Source organism: Paroedura picta, chromosome 12 (genome assembly GCF_049243985.1).
Source record: "Paroedura picta isolate Pp20150507F chromosome 12, Ppicta_v3.0, whole genome shotgun sequence".
Taxonomy (NCBI): domain Eukaryota; kingdom Metazoa; phylum Chordata; class Lepidosauria; order Squamata; family Gekkonidae; genus Paroedura; species Paroedura picta.
This window is the reverse complement of record NC_135380.1, coordinates 18722651-18747766: the sequence shown is the minus strand read 5'-3', so window position 1 is coordinate 18747766 and position 25116 is coordinate 18722651. Positions and strand designations below refer to the sequence as shown.

Sequence of the window (25116 nt, the reverse complement as noted above, 5' to 3'; positions counted from 1 at the left end):
AGGGGCCACAGTAATTATGGAGTGGGATTAGGATCTGGAAAATAGGCGTTCAAATTCCTACACAGTCAGGACATTTGCTTGGTGACCTCACGTTTATAAGATTTTCCGCTCTGCTTAATCTACCTCAGTGGATTGTTGTGAAGATATGAGAAAGGGGGACCCCTGAACACCTCTCTGGGTACCTTCGATTTCGGATTAAAATCCTTTCACTTAAAGCTGGGGTAGTCAAACTGTGAATGCTGGCAGGGACTCGTGGGAATTGTAGTCCATGGACATCTGGAGGGTCACAGTTTGACTACCCCCGGCTTAAAGGCTGTTACCCTCAGTTTTGTGATTGATATTTGGGACTGCTTCTTTCCTGCAATGCAGCCACTGTGGTTTAAACTGGAAGGCTTTGTGGTGGAGCGGTTGGAGTGTTGGTCTAGGCCAGCCTTTCTCAGGGTTTCATGAAATCCCGGGGCTTCTTGACAGCCCTGGAAGGGCTTCCTGAATGAGTTAATTAAATTAATCTTTAATATATATTTAAAATTTATTAAGCATTTGTATGACCATATATGGTCATGTTGACCTGCCCCCCCCCCCCCATGGCCAGTGATGGGCCTGGAGGGGGTGGGAAGGGGAGGGGCCTTGGGTGGGCGTGTACACTGCTATGCTTCCCAACCATATTCTGCACCATCACACCACTTCTGGGGTTTCCCAAAGCCTGAAGAATGTTTCGGGGATTTCTCAATGGTAAAAAAGTTGAGAAAGGCTGATCTAGGTGATCTGGGTTCAAATCCCTGCTGTGGCCTAAAGGTCACTGGAGGACTTTGCCATGGCTACACTGTCTAAGCCTCGCCTCCTACACAGTGTTGCTTGGAAAATAAAACAGCGAACAGATGGGGCAGTCATGAACACCACTCTGAGCTCCGTCTTTGTTTCTGTCATGGTTCCTGCCTCCCCCAAATACTTTCAGTGTTGTTTTTTCTAGCTGGTGTAATTTTATGCATCGCTAATGCAGGGATTCCATTGGGGGCCTTTCCTAGCCGAAAGTATTAGTCCTCTGAGCCTGTACAGGGCTTGCCAATTAGCACTGGAGGAAACAGCTGTTCTCTTTGCATTACTTCAAGATTAGTTTTTCTTTTTGCATCTGGCCAATGATGATAAGATACTGCTGTCTTCCCCATCCATTCTTGTGAAAATCGCTGGAGGGAGGAATGCCTTTTTTGAAAGGGGGAGGGTGGGTATTTTTTTAAAAGATTATGTTGTCGTCGGGCAGAAAATTTGCTTTATTTCACTGTGCCTGTAATGGAGACTTGTGCTTGTTTGTAGCCTATATAGGGTGTATATCTCAAGGACCTTGTGATCTGTTGGTCATTGCCAAAGTCCAGGTGGGGCCTGAAGGTCACCCAGAAATATACCTTATCCTGCAGGCTTCTAACATCAGAACAAAGTTTGAGTTCAGTGGCATCTTTAAGACCCACAAAGTTTTATTCAAGGTATCCGTTTTCGTGAGCACAAACACTTCCTCATCCATTCACCTGGAGAAAATGGCTTCTTTGGAAGGTGGAACCTGGTATTATATCATGCTGAGGTCCCTCCCTGGGCTCCACTCCAAATCTCCCAAGAATTTCTCAACCTGGATAGGCAGTGTTGTCTGTTGCTGAATTCTGTTGTAACAGCCACAGTTTGGACTTGGAAGACAACGCCCCTGGGCTGAAAGCAATTGGGCCCTCCTGAGACTTGCTTCAGAATTAAAATGAGATCTGAACTTCAAAGTGCAGCTCCTTTTGAAACTACCTTGGGGAGTTATATATACATCTCAACAAGCCAGAGCTGGAAAAATCCACAATCTATGGCACCTGGGAAGATGAAGCATTCCTGTCAGGATAAAAGGCAATCTTTTTCTGTCTGTATCATATTTCTTCTGCAGTTTCAAATTCTTGACCTCTTTTTCCTCCACCTTTCTTACACCTGGCTCCAAATCTGGGATTGTGCACATGGAACCCTCTTACTTGTTTCTCTTAATCTCATTATCTGGTTGAGCGAGGGAAATTGACATAATTAAATCGTTAAGTCTGTATTGTCCTTGGTCTTTAGCTGTATGCCACTAGATTAATCATTTACCTTCCCGGATTGTCTTGCTCACACACGTTAGGCCAGTTGTAAATATTGCTGTAATGCAATGATAAATGAAATATTTACTTAATTGTTTAAAACATTTCTGTGCTGCTTTCCCACCCAGATTGGGTCCCTCGGGTGGCAGACATTAAACCGCCTCAACGTTAAAACATTTGAGGTGTTAAAACAGCATTTAAAATAAAGTATATATAAAATATTTAAACGTTTCTAGAAAACTACTCATCCGTAAGGAGTTGGAGCTACTGGAGCCAAGAAACGGATGCAGGACAAGTCAGGAGTTACCGCTCTTTGCTGACTTTTTGTCAACCCCAAAATGGCAGCTGTTTCTGGTTGAAGGAGACTAGTCCTATATCAATGCCCCACTTCCAGTCTTCTGCTCTATCGTGGGCTTTATTGAAGAATGAGAACACTTACAATCATTGAGCCTGCTGCTGTGGCTGAGAAGACAGGCGTGGTGGATGAGGAACATCTCAAGATGTTGCATGAAGAAGAAAAATGGCACAAAAATGATAAATGAAGCATCTGAATGAGAATAATGCCCATAAAACTATTTTTTTCTAAGGCGGGTATACTTGTGGATCAAATTCTGAAGGGACGTGGTGTGTTCAGCGTGCATTCTTGCATGGTAATCATTAACAAAAGGGAGCAAGGCCGAAGGAAATCTGCCTTGTGGACGGCAGTGGAATGCTGTGTTTAGCGGAGAAATAATGAATGTTGAAACAACGTCATTACCATCAGTTTCTTTTCCCCCCCAACAGAGGCATCTGGATGGCTGACCTAGATATTTCTCCCCGCCCCCCCCCCCATTCCTCAGTCTGACGAGAAGGATTTGGCATCCTTTCAAAAGAAGCTACCGCTTTTATGCGCTTTCTGCAATAACATTTTAATCCTGACGATCCACAAAATGGCCGAGATCATAAAGTTTTCCTTCATAGAAGACAAGCAAGGATGGTAGTCTTACTGCTTTTAGAAGCAGCTGCTTTAGCCTTTTTGGTTCCATTTCCTTGTCCTCCAAAGGAATTTGGGTCCCCGTGCAAAATGAAGGCACTTCCGTTTTGGCACATGAAACGTTTCCAGGAGAATTCCGGTTCTTTCTTTCCCAAGCTTCAATTGCTTTGCTTTATGTCTGTCTTTCCCCCCTTTGGCTTTAGATGACACTTTGAGAGCTCCAAGCACTTCACCTATGTCTGTTTTGTACGGAAGGCTGACAGTATAGTCCCCATGTTGCAGGTAGCTAGATAAAGGCTCAGTGTTATTGGCTTGCCTCAGGTCATCTAATAGGTTTATGGCTGAGACGTGATTTGCACTAGTGACCACATGGGTCACAGCTTATTTTCTTAGCTATTAGCTACTTTGCTAGTTTTTGTGCCATGCACCTTCTCTGAGAGGTTCTTGGTGCCCATTTCCATTTTCCCTTGCTGTCCATCAGCTTTTGCCTGCCTGGTCCCACTCGCCCATGAAGCTTTCCTCCTCTATATCGAGGGCCTGGACTGTTGCCTAGCAACCACCTTGAGCCTCAGAGGTAAGCTGGAAGCATATTGTGTGGTTGCTAGGTAACAGCCCAGGGCTTCCGACCTGCTCCCATAGGCCCAGTAAATCTGAAATCTGGCAATTCTTTTTGATGAAGATGCCAGCCCGGCCCCTTACCTAATATGGGAAGTGGTGGGAGAGTTGTGGGAGCTGCAGAGAAAGATCTATTGTTTGGTATCACGGAGCTGTGTTGATCAAGTTGCTAAGAGCTGCTGCTGCACTGCTATAGATTGGGAAGCCCCTCTACTTGAATCTTGCCCCTGCCATGACCTTAGACAATCTCTTTCAGCCTCAGTATCTCCCCCCCCCCCCAAAAAAATCTATGATATGGGATTGGTAATATTGACCTTACAGAGTGTCCATGAAACACTTTGAATGCTTGAAAATGCCTGTTTATAAATGCCTATTTACTGTTATCCCTAGATAACAGTCCCTGGAATCTCTGCTTAGGGAAGGAACCTGCCCATCTCATGAGGTGTTTTAGCACTGAGCTATAACCTTTAACAAAGGGAAGTGCAACCGTAGTTCCAGGAAGTATATATTAAATGCTTTGAACATACCTGAAGTATGTCTTCATTTGTATGCTACGGACCATTCAGTTGCTAGGAGCTGTTATATCTTGGGTCCTCTTGTTGATGAAGGGAAAGATCTACTGCTGCCTTGAGTCCTTGAAGAGCTCCTACCGGGCACAGTGATACTGGGCTAGATTGACCAGTGGTCTGACTCTTGTGTAAGGAAGCTTGATACATTTCATAGAATCTGAATTTAAGGGAAGGGCTGTGGCTGAGGGGTTGAGCACTTGGTTTGCATACAGAGGGCCTCGGGGTTCAGTCCCTGGCACCTGTGCTTAAATGGTTCTAGGTAGATTATATTAGAAAAGGCCTTTCTCTGTTGGAGGACCTGAAGAACAGCTGCCAATCACAGTAAAAAGAGCCAGCTTGGTGTAGTAGCTAAGAGCTGTGACCTCTAATCTGGTGAGCCGGGTTTGATTCACCACTTCTCCATATGCAGCCAGCTGGGAGACCTTGGGCTAGTCATAGTCCTGATAGAACTGTTCTCACAGAGCAGTCCTGTCAGAGCTCTCTCAGCCCCACCTACCTCACAGGGTTTCCGTTGTGGAGAGAGGAAGGGAAGGCGATTGAAAGCTGCTTTGAGGTAGTGAAAAGCAGGGTATAAAAAACAGCTTCTCCTTTTTCTTCTACATGATCCTGGGATGGATAGATGGGCCACTTGTCTGGATCTGCTCCAGGCTGACTGGGAGGTGGTTTGGAGTGCATTCTGCAGCTGCTGAGTAGTCATCTAGAACCAGTGAAACATCAGTCGAGGACTCCAGTGTCTGCTGAGGCATGTTGGTGCTCAGTGCTTTTGCTCCTAGCAGCTCCTGTGTCCCAGGCACTTTAGCAAAAATGCTGGCCTTTTGCATCTCGTCCTGCAATCAACCTTGTTTACTTCTGAGTGGGTTAACACTGCTTCCAAGTTAAATCCCCAGCGCCTTCTCCCAAGCATTCTCTTTGGTTTTTAGATTACTTTTATCTATTTACAATCCTGCATTCTTTAACTGGTGGCCTGGCCTGAAAAATACTGCCTAACCCCTTGATGGTTTGTTCTTTCCTCCCCATTTGGCTTAATTTTGATCCTGGTTGTCCCCAGAGATGTAAAACCTAATTGAAAGCACAGGAAAGTGCTTCTAAGAGTGAGAATAAATCTGTGCTTTCTCTGCCGTGTGGCTATTTTTACAATGTTGACAGTTGTAACAAGTAACAAATCACGGTTTGGAAGATGCAGTTCCCTTATTGTCTAATGTTTTTTGGACCCACGTTTTGTATTTTGGAATGGATTAGGCAAACCAAATATCAGTGGCTCACAAAGAGACCGGTGTGGGCCCACGAGATCCCTGTGGATCACATTCTTAGACTAGCAAAACATAGTCTGTTTTCTTCTCTCCCTCTCTGCTCCTGAAATCCAGTTTCTTGGGGGGGGGAGGGACGAAGGCCATGAATTGAATATAGTAGACACAAAATGAACTGTGTAACGTCCTTTCTTGGAGTCTACAAGGGAGAAGTAAACAGTGAGCTGTTACAGCTTGCAGTTCTTTTGTGCTTGCCATTGTGTGCAGTTTTCCAAATCTGCATTAGGTCCAATCTTTACACTGATTATTCAAGTCAAGAATCATGAAAAAAAAATGATGCTTTGCTTGGAAGGAGAAACTGAATTTGCAAATACCTCCTAAGGGGGGGGGGGGTCATTGTTTATGTCTAATGGTTGGTAGAGACGTAACACTAGTGCTCTTTTATTTTAGGGAAGAGGAAGTGGTAAGTCGCATACACATACTATGACCTCATGCTTCATAGCCTAGCTTCTTCTCTTTCTTCCCCCACACAGGCCTTTGCCGGGACCAAGGATTACTTTGGCACCAAGCTACCCATGGTTTGTGTTAACCATGGTTCCCCATAACCACGGTTTGAAGCTGATGAGCAAATCTTAGTTAAAAGACAAGTTGGTAGGCGTTAGCTACGAGCGACGTTGGTGCCAATGTAACATTTAACCATGGTTAATACTAGTGGAAAAGGGAGTTTTCAGGAAAGCATTTTGCTTCTGATATTAACTATGGTTAAGGAAGTGCTTGTGTTTTGCCTATGATGCCCATATTCAATTGGCAGGATTTTACCCTGATTGTGATTACCCTGCTTTAGGATGCTTAGGGCTGATCCTGCGTTGAGCAGGGGGTTGGACTAGGTGGCCTGTATGGCCCCTTCCAACTCTATGATTCTATGGGTAACGGCACACCATCCGGGTAAGTCCTGGAGGGCGGGTTGGGGGGGTGGGGCCAAGAGCAGCAACAGCCCCTTCATATCCTAGAGGCCTAAAGAAGAGGACTACAGCTGCTTGGATAGCTCCTTAATACAGTCACTCAGAGGCCTCTGTACATGTGAGCCTCATTTACAGACTCCAGAGTAGCCTCCAGGCCAATAGTCTGATCTAGTATTAAGCATGTGGTGTCTTTGAAAAGATCCCACAAAGGTTGGCCCAGCTTTGCTGAAAATTTAGCCTCCCCTTTCATAATTCTGGGTATATAAGTTGTAATAACAACTCCAGAGTCACGAGCAGCGTGTCAGCTATCACCCACTGATAACTTTAATTACATTTCTAAGTGAAAGGGTGTGCAAGAAGGCAGTTCATATCTGTCGAGGGCCCACATTTTGTCAGACGCTAGCTGAGCGAAGGCGCTTGAGATCAAGCAGTGCTGTTGCCAAGGCTTAAGAAACCCAGATGTCTTAGAACATGCAGACGTTCTTTATTGCTTCGCTTGGGTGGCGAAGTGCCTGTGTGGAGTTTAGCATGTCCCCGTTCTGGATTTCCACACTGTTAAAAATGTGTTTGAACTAGGAGGCCTCTCTCATATTGGCTGGCTCTTTGATCTGGCTCCGTTGATTTGCGCGTAGAAGAGCAGGCTTTTGACTATGTGCCGAAAGTTTGACACAGCCCCTAAGCAAAAGTTCTAATTAAAACTAATGTCCTTTGATATAAGACAGTTTGATTGCTCTCAGTGCTGTTGGCTAAAGGAAGTAATGAAAGCAATTTCCTATAAGCTTTTAATGATTTTTTTCCTGGGTGGGTGCCTGGGGGCGGGGGGTTGGGGGTCGTATGTGCAGATGCTTTCTCTGAGAGCTATTCATAGTTGTGTCAGGAAAAGGTGGCTGAGTAAGGCACAACTGTTGATGCGCCCAGCCCGGACGCGATGCAGCATAACAGCAGGAAGCTATAAAATGATTCTTCCCAGCCGGTTCCGTCATTCGCCCACCCTGTTTTCCGCAGACTGGGGAGAGCTTCCATGCCTCTTAAAGGAAGGTCCTTGTTCAGCTGCTTCATCTAATAGAGCTATCGTAGAAATATCCTTCCTACGCTGAGGATGGTGCTTCAGCCTGAAGTGAGGATAGAGTCACGTTGAAATGGATGGGGACCAAGATTGATTACGGCATCTTTCCGGTTCACACATTGCCGAGTACACAGGTTGGGTGTGGAGGAACAGATGTGAGCTGTGTGTTCTTCTCAGTTTCCATGCATGTGGGCACCAATTTGGATCAGGACTACAAGAGACAGACAAAGGGGTTTGTGTGGGGGTGGGGTCAGTCTTCCTCTTTTGTACATACTGCTTTCCTGACATGAAAAAATACAGTGTTTGGCCTGCTGGGGGAGTCCACATATACCACACATGTGCTTTCCCAGCAGCCCACATAGCACCCCCTTGGACCATTCCAGTTTGGGAAGCCTCTGGGGGGGGGAATCCATGTGTGCTGCTGTTCGAATCCAAATGGAGCCCTTTGCATGTGTAGGAATGTGGGGCAACCTGACGCTCGTGTATGATTTTTACTTCAAGTGGGGAGCCCAGACCCAACTTGTGTACCCCATGATATGTGAATCAGCTCTGACCTTAATGCCTTATTAGCTTCCATGCTGGGGAGTGCTTTGCATGACTGGTGGGATGGAGGGCAGCCGAGTGGGATCGAGTGGGATCAGCAGGAAGCTGCAGGCCTCCAGTTGTGCTGAATTTAAATCCTGCGGGAGTTTCAAATGCTGACTTGGCGCTAGAGGGAGGTGCATTGGAGGAGGGTGTGCTGGGCAGGTTATTGCCTTTTAAAGCGCCCTACGTTCTGTCTCATTCTAAACAGTACTTTACCTTTTTAATTCAAATTGCTAGCTGAGGGGGTGGGGGAGGGAGTGTATACTGAGCGGACAGGATGGAACTGAAATATTTTGTTGTGAAATGAATGACTGCTTTTTTGGAGAACACTTGAGAACAAATGTGTCTTTCGTCAATTTAAATGTAACGCGTTGGCTGTATCCGCAAATAGGAAGTCTCCGTTTAGCAGGTGTTGTTAAGGCCTAGTGTACTTGCCTTCCCATATGAAATCTACGTGCATCCCACTTCAGTCAGGCAATGGAGATCCTTGCGCTGTGGTGGCAGCTGCTGCTGATCAGTGCTTTTAAAATGCACATCCAATCAGAAGCCCTGCTGACCAAAAGGCCCACCTGGCCCCACCCACTTTCTAAAAAACACTTCATGGGCGCCAGGAAAAATGTTGACAGGTGTCATGGTGCCCATGGGGATTCCCGTGTTGGGGATCCCTGTACTCTAATATGTAATGGGGCAGGTTCAGAGGCATTTTGCTATGGGCTGATAACTATAATTCAGAAAGGGATGAGTTTGATTTTAGCCATTAACTTCATTCTGACTTTGTCACCTGGTGGGATCTTTGCTATCCAGTGTCTTTGTTATCTGATGTCTTCATGAAGGAAAGCGTTTCCTACCTGGCATATGTTCTGTGTAGAAGTTGGCAAATTTGACAAAAGAACTCGGCCAGACGCTTTTCATTGGTACAGAGTGGTTAGATTAGAGGTGGCAAATATCCCTGCTGTTTAAATTACTCTGTGGTGTGGATTTATTAGGCCCCTTTGCAAAAGTTTCCAATGAGTATTGGTGTTACTTATTAACTCAGACTTAATTCTGAGGCTAGGGACAATTGAACACTGAAGTGGCTTTTAAAGAGAGCATTGCTTATGTGCAGGAGCTGCAGGAGCTGCAGGGGGGGTCTCCGCTTGTCCTAGTGTGCCTTGCCCTTCCCTCCTTTGCTTCCATTTTGGTTTGCCGGACTACGAACCTCCTCACATGTCAAAGTTGTGGTTCTTCTAGCCACGCAGGCCAGAAGGGTTGCCCATTCCTGGGGCAGAGAGAACTTCCCCCCACCTCTCTCAGAACAGTAGAACTTCTAGGCCATTCCAGTGAATCTGATGAGCTGTAGGTTGCAGACAGTCAAAAGAACTTTTCAGAGGATATATAATTAGCCATGGTACACTCAGCCACATGATATAGCGGCAGCCATTAGCTTTGATGGCTTTCCAGATGGATTACATTTCTTATGGAGTCAAGGTCCATAATTGACAGCTAATTGTGATTGCTAAGTGGAACTTCCATGTTCAGAGGTTGTGTGCCTCTGAATGCCAGAGCAATGGGAGCTCTGTATTCTGGCCATTGTGGCCTTCTGTATAGGGCTTTTAGGGGCATGTGGTTGGATGCCACGGAGAAAAAAAGATGCTGTAATTAATGGTCTAATTCAGCAAGGTAGTTCTTACATGGTGCCTGACCTTTTGAAATGTATGCTGCTATAGGATAGGAAGAATGCGTGTATATATATGCCGCTATAGGATAGGAAGAATGCGTGTGTGTCCCATATGGATCAAAACTTTCCTCAAGCCATTTCAAACCACCTAGTCTCAGGAAGAAGGAGAAGGCTGTTCTGTGAAACTCTGAAGCTTGCATTCTTCCTTTTTCCTTCCTGTTGCATTTGATAGGCTTCCTCCTCATTCTTTCCAGTTCAGCCTGGCAATATCACTGTCAGCTATAATGTCCTCTAAAGCCACCAAGCTGAGTAAGCTCTGCCTTAACTGTAAGACCCACCCAGGCCAAATAGATCCATGTTGTACCAGGAACAAATTCAACCAGCTCTCTGCAGATACAGTAGAGTTTTTTGTCTTGGTTTACAGACTTCTAAATCTGTTGAACAAGTGAGTGCCTTAATACTTGGGTACGCTTTTCTTTCAGCTGGCTTGCCAGAACAGGGCTCATCCCTGCTCAGAGCCTGGGCACACTGATTATCATGGCACTGATGTTTTAATCCTTACAAGTCCTGGTCAGCGTTAGCCTGTCATCGCTGGACTTCTTGTGAACGAATGTAGCTGCCCCAAGGTCTCATGATCAATCCCTCACGTCACTGGTGAAAGAATCTCAATTGCAGGAGGGACCTGTCTCTGCTGGTGAAATGGGAGAGCTGCTGCTACTCAGAGGAGCAAATCCTGCCCAACTTTCTGATTTGGAGTAAGGGAGCTTCATATATTCACAAGTGTCTCTGATCATGTGCAGAGACAGAGTGGCATGCCCTTTAACCTTTATTTTCATCACTTATTTGCCGCCTTTCCCCGTAACAGGGACCCAAAGTGTCTTACATCTGTTCTTCTCTCTTCTGTTTTATCTTCACAACAATCCTGCAAAGTAAACTAGGTTGGGACACAGTGATTGGCCCAAAGTCCCCCAGCAAACTTATGTGGCGGATTAGGGATTTGAACCTGGGCCTTCTAGATCCTAACCTGCAGAGTTTCCAGGCTGTTGACACTTTTAATCCAATGCATGTGCCTTGTCACTCCAAAACCGGCTACAGAGTTCCCTCCACACATGTTTTTGTGGTGCTCTCCCTATGAACCTACGTTACCACATGCAGTGTTGTGCAATTACTAATGGAGGGTAATGCAAACTTCAACCTGGGGGGTTCTGCTGCAGGAGTCGTTATCGTAGCCTCTTCCTGAGTAATTTGGTCCCAACTGGATCATTTCTGAAACTCTGGGGGCCGTCAGCCGAGGAATGGGAAATGATCAAACCGAAGCTCCTTTTACATAAAAACAGACAGACTTTCTGAACAGTGGGTGCCACTGGCACATTTGTGGCAACCCTTTGGTTCGGGTCACTGTGAGTGCAGGAGGGTTATACGGATGGTGTCTCCATAGGAGCATCTTCTAATTGTGGTCTCATCTGGCAGTTTCCCCGACATGCTCCTGCACACTTGGTGCTTGAATTAGCTGGTGGAAATGCCAATACCTGGGGGGAAAACTACACAATATTTTAACACAATCTGTTTGGGCCTTGATTTGGATCAGCCAATTCTGCTCACCCGCCTGGTCACCTGTGGTGATGACAGCAGTTGCTGGGGGAACAGTGGGCAGAATGGCAGAGGCTCCTGCTCCACCTTGCCCCACCATCCATGGCAGTGGCAGTACAGGTAGGTGGGTTGCTGGAGGATGAGGATGCTGCAGACTCCTGTGTGCCTCCGCCACAGTAGCCTCAGTGGCTAGAAGAAGAAGAGTTGGTTCTTATATGCCGCATTTCCCTATCAGGAGGAGGACCCTGTTCCTTCTCCCCTGCTTGCTCATAGTGTTGATTCCCTCTTCCCATCTATCCCCTGTCTGTGCCTCAGGTGGGTTGGTGGTGGGTAGGGAGGTCACCCTTGAGCCTTCCCTTCTGCTGTGTATCTGTCCAGCTCCAACACGGTGGCTTCAGCAGCTGGCAGGAAAGGAAGGATCTCACAGCACTGGTTTTGAGTCTGTGTAAGTTCAGACAACAGCTGCCCTTCCTATATTTTTCCTATACTTTTGTATAAACATTTTCCTAAATTGTTTGTTTAAACATGAAAATAAACAATAAAAAGACAGAAATAATGACTATTGCAAACACACACACACACATAATGCCTAGACATGTCACAATAGCAGCGGATGGAGAACAGATCGGATATGTTCAAGAATTTATCTTTTTGCATCACAGATGGATCAGAGTGGTGGTTGCACTATGGAAATTAAATGTCAAATTGCTCTGCGTCGCTCAGCAATAATAAACTTGAACTGAGCATGGAAAAGCAAAAGACATGAGCCCAATTACCCAATGTAGATTAGTTAGATCTGTCATATTTCCAGTAGTCACTTGTGTCTGTGAAAGCTGGACGATGAAAAAATCAGACAAGAGGAGAGTTGACTCATTTTGAACTCTGGTGCTGGAGAAGGCTTCTGCGGGTTCCATGGACAGTAAAAGTCACAAACGAGGAAATACTACAGCACATAAAACCTGATACATCACTGGAAGGCAGAATCACAAAACTCTAGCTCACTTATTTTGACCATATCACATGATCCAACTCAATGGCAAGAGCAATTATTCTAGGATTGGTCGGTGATTAAAGGAAAATAGGCTGACCAAGAACATTGTGGTTAGATGCGATCAAAATGGACAGTGACCAGAGCATTATTCAACTACAAGAAGCAATGCAAGATCGAAAAGCATGGCAAAAGTTGAGCTATAGGATTGCCAAAAGTCAGACATGCCTTCATCATCATCATCTTGTTAGTTTTGAGATTTTTCTGCAAGCCTGTATGGGCCACCAGTTCAGAGGAACATCTCCATACTTTCATAGTTGCCCCAGTCTGTGGATTTAAGCATCCACAGCTGGGTTCATATTCACAATTAGATATACTGATATTTCTTCATTGTGCATCTTTTGGTATAAGGGCTTACTGTTCTTTAAGAATGTACCCGTGCTTACTTGCTGACCTTTCTTAATGCTGTTATTAAAATAATGCTCTTTGGTTTAATTTTCTCCCTTATGAATGGGTGACGCTTTTCAAAAGGCGTCTTTCAAATGTCCTATTCCTATTTGGTTCTTGGGTTCTTTTTAAAAAATAAACTAAACAAAACTGATCTTTTTGCTGTTCTATGCCGGATGCATTTAGAACGCTTATCTCCTTCCACCAGTTTAAAAAAATTTTTTTGGAGCGATTTGCTTTCTCAAAACATGTAGTGTTTCATTGTGGCTTGTTGCCAACTCTGGCACATTAAAACTACACTGATAAGCTAACAGTGGCCTGCTTTGTTGTCTCGCTTTGGCTTATTGTCTGTTTTTAATCTTGAGCTGATTAATTTGTTCGAGGAAGGAGAGCCGAAGAGACAGCAAGGTGGAAATCGATAGGGGGGCCGGGGAGAGAGGGAGGGAGGCTGGGATTTGTAATAAGGTTTGCCTGGGGAGTAGAGAGTGAAAGGTGTGTGGAATGAGGCAGGGGAAAATGGCTGCACAATTTAATTTTTTGTTTTTGAGAAGGGCAGGCAGGATAGCAATGTTTTTTAAATAAAATAACATTTGAGAAAAGTCCAAAGAGTGGATTGAATACTGTGATGTGTGAGTGGAAGGAGCTGAAGGTGACAGATGCCTCTCCTTGTTCCCCTCTTCCCAGCAGTCCCTTCCGGCTGCAGGAAAGCTGCTTCCTGGGTTCTCTGACCCATGTGGATTAAAAGCCATATGGAGGTGGAAGGGGGCAAAATCGCCTTCCTTGACTGTTGAATCCCCACAGCAGCTGCTGGTAGAAGGAGGATACCAGCTCTTCCCCAGTGTAGTCCTCTAACTTGTGTGGCACATTATTCTTGCAATGCCAGTATTAGGAAGTAATGATACATAGTTTGGGAATCTGAGTCCACAATATCAAGCTGCAAGCTTTCCGGTTGGTTGAAGTGGTCATGTGACTATCCATCTGTCCTTGGGATATGGATTCCCTGGGATTGTGTCTTTCAAGCAGTCATCATGCCTATGTGATCGGTTAGATCAGCCTTTCTCAACTTTTTACCATTGAGAAACCCCTGAAACATTCTTCAGGCTTCAAGAAATCCCGAAGTGGTGTGATCATGCAGAATATGGTTGGGAAGCATAACTGTGTGAATGCCCACCCAGGACCCCTCCCCTCCAGGTTTATCTTGGGCCTTTTGGGGAGGGGGAGCAGGTAGACATGACCATATGTATCATCCAATACATGTTTCACATTACATACACACACAAACACAAAATTAACTCCCACCCATTTAATAAACCCTTCCAGTGCTGTCAAGAAACCCCAGGGTTTCACGAAACCTTGATTGACAAAGCCTGACTTAGATACCGGAAACATTTGGTACTGATGGGTCTCCCTGCCCATGTGTTCCCATCATAGGTCTATTAACACGAAGGGGAATTACATTGATTTGTTAACAGGTTTTAATGGGTTCCCTCCGCAAACCATAAAACTACTAGAATACGAGATCAACTTTCCAGATGTTGCTAGACGTGAACTGGCTGTGCACAGCTTGTAATACACCCAGCTGCTTGTGGCGGTCCCTCCGGGGCTCTATAAATTGAGCTGGTCTAAACTGTGACCACTTTATGGGCTCTTGTGGTGGGAAAAATCAGCAAGCCCTAACCATCTGGGTCATATCTTCACATCTGGAAGGCCCAGATAGACTGAGGAAGCAGCTCAATGTTTGTAAATTTACTTTATGCCTGAAGCTCTGTCCTTAGAAGAACAGTTTGCTGCCCACTGGCCTGGAAGCAGAAGATTCTCTTGGGAAAAAATGTAGACAACACCCACATGTGGCTACTGTGGGCCAGAAGGAACTGTGACTTGACATTTCCCACATGTTTTCTTTTGGATGCCTTGACATTTGCAGGAGAGCGCCATGTGATCTTTGACTTCATGAAGCAGACTGAGTCATCAAAAGCAGCTTCAAAGACTTCCCCCCATCAGCTTCTTATGTCATGATGGCTTAAGGCAGCCTCCAGGTTAAGGGGCCACTGTGGGATAGAGGATGTTAGACTGTATTGACCTTTGAGTTGATCCAGCTGGACTGTTCTTCTTAGGTCTTGGCTTTCTTGGTTGGATGTCTACTGGATCCTCCCCCCTCCGAGGAATTCCCACCTTTTTTGAATGCAGATAGGGCTGGAAGATGGATGGTGAGCTGAAAGCTGCATGACTGTGCCTAAGGTCACCTGACTCTTTCAGGGAACAAAACTGTTCTCTCTCTTAAAACTCAAAAGGGAATGGAGAAGGGACTGGAGGTAGGGATTAAGGTTGCCTTGCACAGTTTGCCTTTTGCTTGGTAAACCAAGTAACTCTGCATGCATTTCAGTCATTCTGGTTTAACAGCTAGGATGTTGGGCTAGGGCCTGGGAAACTTGAGTTGGAATCCCCACAATAACAGAAATTAGTTGGTGGGGAGAACATGGAGGAGAGAACTGTGTTGTAAGCTGCTTTGAGTTTCCCTTGGGTATGAAAGCAGGGTATAAATAAGTAAAAATCAGTTCTTCACGGCCCTAGGGGAAGTGGAGGGGATTATCTGCCCTCAATGCCCTAATTTCAACCCACACAGCATTGTGTGTAAAGAGCCCAAGTTGACTCCTTTTGTGCTTAGTGACAAACTGCACTTTTTAAAAGCTTAGAAGTGCCATACAAACAGCTGATGGACTGTGAGGGGTTAATTCATCACAGAACCAGAGAGCCTTGAGTGACAGGCTGCTTCAGGAAATCTGACTGTCTCTTCAATACTCAGCTCTCAAGCCTTTCTCTGCTCGGCTGAGATGTTAACCAATCAGCATGCTCTCTGTCCAGGAGCTCTCCGAATGATCTTGGCCCTATCCTGCTCTCTGCATCCACTTATAGTGTTTGGAGGCTAAAATAGAGACAGGAGAATGATACATGCTGCCCTGAGCCGCTTAGAGGAAGGGTGGGATAAACATGCTCTGTGCAAGTAGAATAACCAGCTCTGTCCTGCTGCTTCCGGACTGCCCCGCCCAGAGGAAATGGAAGGGGGCTCCAGAGGTCTTTGCCAAGCCAGTAATGGAAGTAGACTCTCTCTGTGCTCCAGAAGCTACCCAATAATGCCGACCCATGACCCTTTTCCTGGGAGGGAGTCTGAGAAGCCATGGCAAACTTCATAAGCTGCTGGGATTCTCTCTTTCTCTCTCTGCCCTACATACCAGTCAATGTCATGAAAACATTAACCTTGGGAAATGAGCATTGTTTTCCAGCTACCAACTAGGTCTGCAATGAGATCCAAACCTGTGATGCAAAACTTTGTGAGAACAACATCTGTGTTATGAGTTTATAAACCTTGTGGGCATACATTAAATTTTGTTAATGTATACTGTGTGTTTTGTTTTTTTTTTATTTCTGCAGTTGATCACGTCGTTCCGGAGCCAGGGACCAGCTTGCTCTCTGCATTCGACCAGTGGCGTGAATGGGCTGACAGCAAGTCCTGCTGTGATTACTCTTTGCATGTGGACATCACGGAGTGGCATAAAGGAGTTCAGGAGGAGATGGAAGCATTGGTTAAAGATCATGGTGAGCTGGAGAGCTGTTTGGAGGTGCAATTATTTTTCAGGCTAATGTGAGATTAAAGGAGCATCTCCATCCTAGCCATAGCTATGAAATCTGCTTTTCCCTTTTTTCCCCCCTGAAATGGGCACATGGTCTAGCTGTGGAAGCTTCAGCTATAGTTCTCCGTACAGCCTTTGTACGGCTCAAGCCGATTAGATGAAAGTCAGACATCGCTGCCCATCTACAAAACGCAAATGTTAGGCTTGTACGGGTTAAGTTTGACTTGTGACTATAGAACTTTCACTCAGTTTCACTCATCAAATTCAGTCTCCCAGCGTTGTTAACATTTTAAGGGTGCTTTGTAATGGGTGCTTTTCCTCCCTTTAAAAACTCCAAGACTGGAGAAGCAGGTTTAGATTACTAGAAGCTGAAGGGTTAAGCCACCTCTTTCTTCCTCACGCAGACCTGAGATAGATGGAAACTGTACGTTCTGTAGATCAGGGGTAGTCAAACTGCGGCCCTCCAGATGTCCATGGACTACAATTCCCAGAAGCCTCTGCCAGCATTCGCTGGCAGGGGCTTCTGGGAATTGTAGTCCATGGACATCTGGAGGGCTGCAGTTTGACTACCCCTGCTGTAGATGGATAGAGAGGCATACTCTTCATCTCTTCTGTTTGAGTTCCTACCGTTAGTTGATGCGGGAGGCATTCATGTGCCTGCATTCATAGGGAAAGGTAATTGTGACTTGGCAGTTCACATCCATGCACTGCTAACAGACTTTGTTGCAAAGCAAACATTTCTCCCCATTTTATAGTGACCCGGGGTTATGAGCAAACAAATTATACCAACAGACTGGCAAATTTGGAATCTGCAAATAAGCCTAGAATAAATATCTGTTGGCACAGATGAATTGTTGTGTACTTGGCTAGACTTACACAGGGCTTTCTGGATTAAAGTAGTATTACACATTGGCAGGTGAAAGACATGATAGTTGGTATGATGCAGTGGGACTGTTCTTGCATCCTCAACCTTGTAGATTTGATGCAGCTGATAAACATCTTTCTCCCTTCCCACTTTCCTCCTGTGTTTCAAATAGGAGTGAATTCCTTCTTGGTTTACATGGCCTTCAAGGATCACTTTCAGCTAACAGATTCTCAGGTATGGGAACTTCTTTCTGTCTGTCTGTGTCTGTCTTTCTGTCTCTCCCTCCCTCCCTCCTTCTCTCAGATCATCTTAAAAGCAGTCCTATCAGCAACGGGGGGGGGGAGGTATATTTATGTAGAGGGGCCCAACTGAAAAGGCCCTGGTTGAGGCCAGATGTATTTCCTTCGGGCCAGGAATCACCAGTTTGTTTGTACGGGACCAATCTTAATGTCCTTTAGGGGCGTAGTCAGCCAAGCGGTCCCTCCAATACCCTGGGCCCTGACCATGTTTGGCCTTAAAGGTTAACACTAATACCCAAGCAGATTTGGAATTCAACTGGGAGTCATGATTGGTACATGACTTTTATATTGTCTATGGCTGGGATACATGATTGAATCCATGAGCTCTGGAGGTTGGAGCAGGAATGTTTTATTTCCTACATTTAAAAATAGGCTAGAACAGTTGAGGCTGTGACTTCAGTTAGTCTGTTTCACCAGGTATTGCAGACTTCTGCCATAAAACGGGCAAGCAGTATTGGGTAGCAGAAACAACCCTTTGAGCCTTTGCTCCCCCTGGGTTCTTTTGAATACCATGAGTTTTTTCTGGGTACTATTGATTGGAAGGAGTAAAGTGGATGGAACCAGGTTTCCGCAACAAACAGCAAATTGAATTTCTGTAGGCCACCATTGTCAGTTGGCAGTTGTGATTCTCTGGTTTCCTACTTGTAGTCCAGTGTGCTGTTATGGTCAGAGTGTGGAAGTCCAAGGTTCAAACCCTGACTTAGCTGCAACACTTGTTGGGTGATCTTGAGCAGTATATTTGACCTCCCACGCCATCTCAGCCAATTGGTAAACCTAGCTGCTGAATAGGAAACAAGACATTTTTCTGCAGTAGATATTGCACACCTGTCTTGCACACAGAAGGTCCCAGTTCCTGGCATCTCCAATTGAAAGCATCTTGAGGGTGGAGGAGTTGGAGAAACCTTTCTTTGCTCAAGATTCTGGTGATCTACTGTCAGCCAGAGCAAATGAGATGATGCAGGGGGAACAGTGTTCAGATACGGTATAAGAGAACTTTCTGTAAATAGGTCTAAGAATTCTGAGATCAAGAGAAATTAATGTTTTGAGCTACAGTGGGCTGGAGACGGGCTTCTTCCTACAAATGCTGAGAAGGCAGGGGCATGGATAGAGGAAGACTGTACGCCACTACCAAGTCCACAATGAAAGAAAGACAGGGCTGAAATGTAATAAATTGGAAGCATTACAGTAACATCCTTTCTGTCTCGTAGATATATGAGGTCTTGAGTGTGATCCGTGACATCGGCGCCATTGCCCAAGTCCATGCTGAGAATGGTGACATCATTGCTGAGGTACCTTTTGAGGCTTGCTGGGATGGTTAGTGATGTGTGGCACCAGGGGAAAGATTTGATCTCTGCACCACAGGGCCTACAACTGAAACAGTGCCCGTGGGAGGTGACAGAGGGGAAGTAGGGGAGTGGAATGGGCAGCAGCAACAACAGAAGGAATATTTTAGAGCCACGTTTAGGCTTTGGTTGGAAGACATCTGAATAGCTTTGATACTATTCATACAGGTTTCTATGCTTAGGCGGAATATAGCTAAGCTCACAACGTTGCTGCTGTCTCTTCCTGTCAAGAGAGGCTAACCTAGGTGTGTAGAGAGTTCTTTTTGTTGGTTTTCATCAGCCTTTTCTTATTCCAAGGTGGTCTGCTTGTCCAGAAGCAGATGGGATCGGGGAGATCCAGGCTCAGAAATTTCATTTTAATACTGCTGTTCCTTGAGGAACTCAGAACATTGCATGTGATTCTCCTTTCTTCCCTTTTGTCCTTGCAATAATCTTGCGGAGTAGGCAAATAATGACCAATGCAACATCACCCAGTGAGCTTTATGAAGGGGAAGGATCTGAACCCAGCTCCTTAACTTCTTTTGGGGTCTCAGCCTAATGTACCTTGCTGAGTTATTGTGACCATAACACCATCCTGATCATCTTGGAAGACAGCACAAAAATATAATCGAGGGAAACCCAGGATTCTCATGACTCAGAAGTCTTTGTTCTTCACCTTTTTGGTTTCACCTCTCCTGTTGCATCTGGGTTGCCTCACGGAAATCCCTGCATTTAGAATAGTTCCCATTCAGGACCCTCAGGAAGGTTTACAACAGATTTTTATCAACCAGTAGAAATAAATCAAACGATAAAGCCAAGAAAACCTACACACATCTGCAAAACAAATTGATTCGCCCGTTGAGAAGCAGCCATGACTCAAGGAAGCATTGGCCAAAAACTAATCCATGCATTTTAAATTCTGATAGTCCCTCTCTACTTTCAAGCAAAGAATCCTTTTCAGGAATGTCTCATCTGGTTTATTCTTTAAAAAAAAAAGACACTGTGGAAGTCCCAAGGTCAGATTCCCAGCCTCTCCAGTTACAGGATCTCAGTGTTCAGGGTCATTGTGACTGTGACCCTGGAGAGCTGCTTCCAGTAGAAAATATTGGACCAGTAATCTGAATGGATAGAAGACACTTTAATATTTATAAGCAGTTGCTCATGAGCTGTTCATTAAGCCTTGGGCAGGCTCCATGGCCTTGTGTCGAGTGAGCATGGCTCTTCTCTTGTATAAAACGTTTCTGAGCTCTGCTACATTTTTCTCTTTTAGGAGCAGCAAAGGATCTTGGAACTGGGAATCACTGGGCCCGAGGGTCATGTTCTGAGTAGACCTGAAGAGGTGAGTGGGGTTGCCGATCTCTTAGCCTCGACTGAATCCCACTATTCCAGTAAATACTACGGATCTAGAAGAGCTCAATCATAGTGGCTGTCTTAATTTGCACACTTGAACATGAGATCTTCAACTTGGTGGACTCTTTGTCCCATTTCCCAGCTGTTGTCCCATAATCTGTTTCCTATAGTGTTTTTTTTTTTTTTTTGGAGGGAGGATGGGGAAGAAGCCTCTGAAGGAACAGGTGGGCTACAGGGTTGCTGTTATAAGTGGGAGGAGAGAGCCAGATTAGGCCAAGAGCCGGATGGAGCAAGAGCTCAGGAGGGCAGCTGCTTGAGTGAGTGAAGTTCAGTTCTGGAGGAGCAGCAGTTCGGAAGGGAAGCAGATAAGCTTTTCAGGGGTATGACAGAGAATCAGCAGGTCTGCTTTCTCCAAGTGCATTGATATAACAACCCCCTTGCCCACCTGTGCTCCTTTAGGGGCAGGTGGGACTCCAGTAGAAGATGAAAGCTGAAGGGAAGGTGCATTGCTGTAGGACATGACAAGGACAGGTGGACCTCCTAAATCCCAGTGGGAGGATATCTTCTGCACCCTTGGTACGATGGATGGGGAGGATGGCGAAGGAAGTGGGAAAGATGGTCATATCTCCGACTGAAGCCTCGGGAGTCCTGCTACAGCATGAGTTAACGTTTCCTGGCAGTCCATGTGGTGACTAAGTCTAGGCTGTGACTGCAGCTTACGGAGCCTTGAAAGGCGACATTTCATAGCCGTGTCTCCCCACCCACATGGAAAAGGCTGCAGTGATGTTTTATGTGGTTGCAGTAATGGTACTTTGCCTCATGCCAGGGCCAGGAAGACGTGCAGCAGCAGCGTCAAGCATTGCAGTTTCTTCCCCATGTCTAAGTTTTTAAAGAAGCAGAAATCCTTTGGGTTTTCACGGCGCCTACAAAAATGTCAAATTGTGCCCTAAGGCATCTTGAGTCCTGTAATGTATCAAGGATACAAATTAAGGATCTTGGCATAAATCTGTTTCCGCTGTTCCTAGCAGAAGAGGAAGACACCGCATGGTGGGCTGAAGTTCCCACTCCCACTGGCAAACTTTTTCAGCCAGTTCTGGTTCTTTCCGCAACCTTCCACCCTCGGGATTTAATTGGATGTTTCCAGTCATATTTCCAAAATCCTATGACTGCCAGGTTTCCTGCCTGCCTTCTTACTCATCCATCTTAAATTCTGGGGAATAGAGTTTGGTTAAGAGGCTGTGCAGGTTCCGGTGCCATTGGGCATGTAGTCTGGATCCAACCCCGTAGGCTTAGAAGCGTTGAATTCTGTTTAGGATTTCATTGGAAGAGTACAGCCGCAAGCTTATTTACTTGACAGCAAGTCCCATTGAACTTCAGAATGCTAAGTTCTGAATAAGTATCCTAAAGAGCATGCTGTAAAACTTCAAGACAGAAACGGTCAACTTATTCAAGGTCAAACCAGGAATGAACTGGGGGGTTCTGGTTAGATATCCTGAATTTTGTTGCTACTGTTTAATTTAAGGCAGCTTTTGGAGCATTCAATTTTGACTGGAGCAGTTATAGTGGAGGGGTGTAAGAGTTACCCCTATGCTGTTTTCCTGATCTAAATCCGCTTTCAAAGCTGCTGTTTGGATCACTGTGTGTGTGTGTGTGTTGGGGGGGGGGGTGCAGATATCTCCATAGTGCTTATAGTTTTTCCTTGTATGTACATGTGTGAGAGTGAGAGAGAGACTGAGACTGTGTCCCTATTTTCCCCGCACTGCATCTTTTTGGGTAAGGAAGAGCTGTTTTAAAGTTACACAAAAATTATTTGCAGCCCTCAATGAAACTACAGAACCTATGGATTTGGGGAGCAATCACACCATTTTCATTTGCTAATGCAACAAGCTGTGCATCCTCATAGATGGTTGCATCCTCCTTATTTGTTAGTTATTTGCATCCTGGTTTTCCAAAAAGAAGCTGCACACAGATAGCACAGACAAGCCATGGTTTGTTTCTGACGAGTACAAACCAGGAACATCTCAGTTTGCTCCTTTCCCTGTCCCACACAGATTAAAAACTCCAGTTTAGAACGAGCCACGTTTTGTCATAATGTCCGAATGAGATGTTCTTAACAATCTGGTCTCTTTTCCTGCCAGTGAGCCAGAAATGCAAGTTTATCATTTAATCCAAGTTTGTAGGCAAGAAAGAAACTGATCTGTTCAGTGTCTGGGATGCTGCGATGAAATCAGTCTCAGCTTGAGAGGAGGAGGAGGAGGAGGAGAGTGTAGGAACACCTGGGCCTCATTTTCAGATGTGGTTTGATTGATTGTGTGAATGTAGCCAGGTTCTGTTCAACAAGTGTCTCCTGCTCATTGTTTCTATCAACTTATTTATGGCTTGGTTTCCAAACAAGCTGTGCCAAATAAGTCATTGGGGGATGATGTCAAATTCTTCCTTCAGTCCTCTTTCGTTTTATTCCCCCACCCTGCCCACAGCACTTCTGGTGGGAAGATATAAAAGAACAGCAGTCTCAGAGAGATGGTGCCCCTGTCCACTAATGGAGGTGGAGTCTATGCAACACAACTTCTTCCGTTGCCCCCTGTAGATCACAGTTTATCCGTCCCCTTTTGGAAGGGAGGTCCCACCAAACAGAAACGACTTTCTCATGGGTGACAAGCCTCAAGTCTTGTGTGCCTACATGATTCAAGCCTGCTGGAAGGAAACCAAACACCTTTTCACTTTTTTTGCAATGGTTAATTTTATTCCCAGCACCCTCTCCCTCCCCCCCCCAACACGGTTTAAAATCTGAATGTTTCATCATGTCTAATTTTTTATCTCCTGGTCTGTGACCCTATGAATGAATGACTGAATGTTCCCCCGCCCCTTTCCAGGTGGAGGCGGAAGCTGTGAACCGGGCCATCACCATCGCTAATCAGACCAACTGCCCCTTGTACGTCACCAAGGTGATGAGCAAAAGTGCCGCTGAAGTGATCGCCCAGGCCAGGAAAAAGGGTACGTTTCCAGTCTGGAGAAAAGGAAGCTGAGAGGGGACATGATAGCCCTCTTTAAGTATTTGAAAGGTTGTCACTTGGAGGAGGGCAGGATGCTGTTTCTGTTGGCTGCAGAGGAGAGGACACGCAGTAATGGGTTTTTATTATTATTATTATATTTATATTTATATTTATATTTATATTTATATTTATATTTATATTTATATTTATATTTATATTTATATTTATATTTATATTTATATTTATATTTATATTTATATTTATATTTATATTTATATTTATATTTATATTTATATTTATATTTATATTTATATTTATATTTATATTTATATTTATATTTATATTTATATTTATATTTATATTTATATTTATATTTATATTTATATTTATATTTATATTTATATTTATATTTATATTTATATTTATATTTATATTTATATTTATATTTATATTTATATTTATATTTATATTTATATTTATATTTATATTTATATTTATATTTATATTTATACCCCGCCTCCCCCCGAAGGCTCGAGGCGGCTTACATAAACCCGTCCCCTAAAACCATAAAATGACAATAAAAACCAATGATTTACAATAATTGTAACAGCGATGGCGTAGCCTACTCATTTGCTCTCCGCATCCTCATCTACGGTGGGGGGTGACGCTCTCTACCACCAGTTTGTGAGGGGGGGGCTGATCTTCTTTCCGCCCGGCCTCAGTTATAAGCCTGGCGGAAGAGCTCCGTCTTACAGGCCCTGCGGAATGCTGGTAATTCCCGCAGGGCCCTCAGCTCTTCTGGGAGCTCATTCCACCAGGTTGGGGCCAGGACCGAAAAGGCCCTGGCCCTAGTCGAGGCCAGGCGGGCTTCCTTGGGGCCGGGAACGACCAGTAGGTTAGCCCCCGCAGAGCGTAAAGCCCTGCGGGGGATATAGGGCAAAAGGCGGTCCCTCATATATGCTGGGCCTAGACCATGGATGGCCTTGAAGGTCAAAACCAAAACCTTGAACCTGATCCGGAAGGCGACCGGTAACCAATGCAGCTGCCTCAGAACTGGCTGGATGTGAGCCCTCCATGGTGTAGCTGTGAGGACTCTAGCAGCCGCATTTTGGACGAATTGCAGTTTCCGGATCAAGCCCAGAGGCAGGCCGGTGTAGAGCGAGTTACAGAAATCTAGTCTAGAGGTGTTTAAACTACAAGTACAACGATATAGGCTAGATATCAGGAAAAAAATGTCCATGGTCAGAGTAGTTCAGCAGTGGAATAGGCTGCCTAAGGAGGTGGTGAGCTCCCCCTCACTGGCAGTCTTCAAGCAAAGGTTGGATACACACTTTTCTTGGATGCTTTAGGATGCTTAGGGCTGATCCTGCGTTGAGCAGGGGGTTGGACTAGATGGCCTGTATGGCCCCTTCCAACTCTATGGTTCTATGATTCTATGATTCTAGTCAGAGATGGGGAAATTTTGTGATTCCTCCCCCTCTTTCTTTGCCAGTCCAGCTCCTTCAGGCACGTTTGGCATCCAGTCTGGACTCATAACTTCCACAGACTGTTCACGAGGGACCGTTCTGCAGGCCAAGCAGCTTGCTGGGCTGGCCGGCAGGCTTGCCTTGGTAATGTCTGTTTGGAAATAGTGAAGAATTACTGAGCGCTCGTCCACCTTTCCTCCTAAATCAGCCCTCTCCCTGTTCTCTGAGATCTCAGACTTTCACTTGCCCAGAAATGAACTCATTTTTCCAGACGCAACTGCAGAAGACTCAGTCAGTAGTGGAATCAAAGATGGTGAGCGGTCATTGGCTCAGTTCAACCCAAATGTGCATGTTTGGAGTCTTGGGCTAGTAAACAGAGTGGAGCTGAGGCTGTGCG

At 45.2% G+C, this 25116-nt stretch overlaps 1 protein-coding gene across 4 annotated transcripts in view; it reads left to right on the top strand.

Moving 5' to 3' along the window:
• Positions 1–25116, top strand: part of DPYSL2 (dihydropyrimidinase like 2) — a 75060-nt gene that overhangs the window by 30370 nt on the left and 19574 nt on the right. For all 4 annotated transcript variants that reach the window (XM_077306769.1, XM_077306771.1, XM_077306772.1 and 1 more), the window contains exons 4-8: positions 16225–16389; positions 17462–17523; positions 18797–18877; positions 20181–20249; positions 23134–23254. In XM_077306769.1, coding sequence (XP_077162884.1) covers positions 16225–16389; positions 17462–17523; positions 18797–18877; positions 20181–20249; positions 23134–23254 — 498 coding nt within the window. The remainder of the gene's footprint in view (positions 1–16224; positions 16390–17461; positions 17524–18796; positions 18878–20180; positions 20250–23133; positions 23255–25116) is intronic.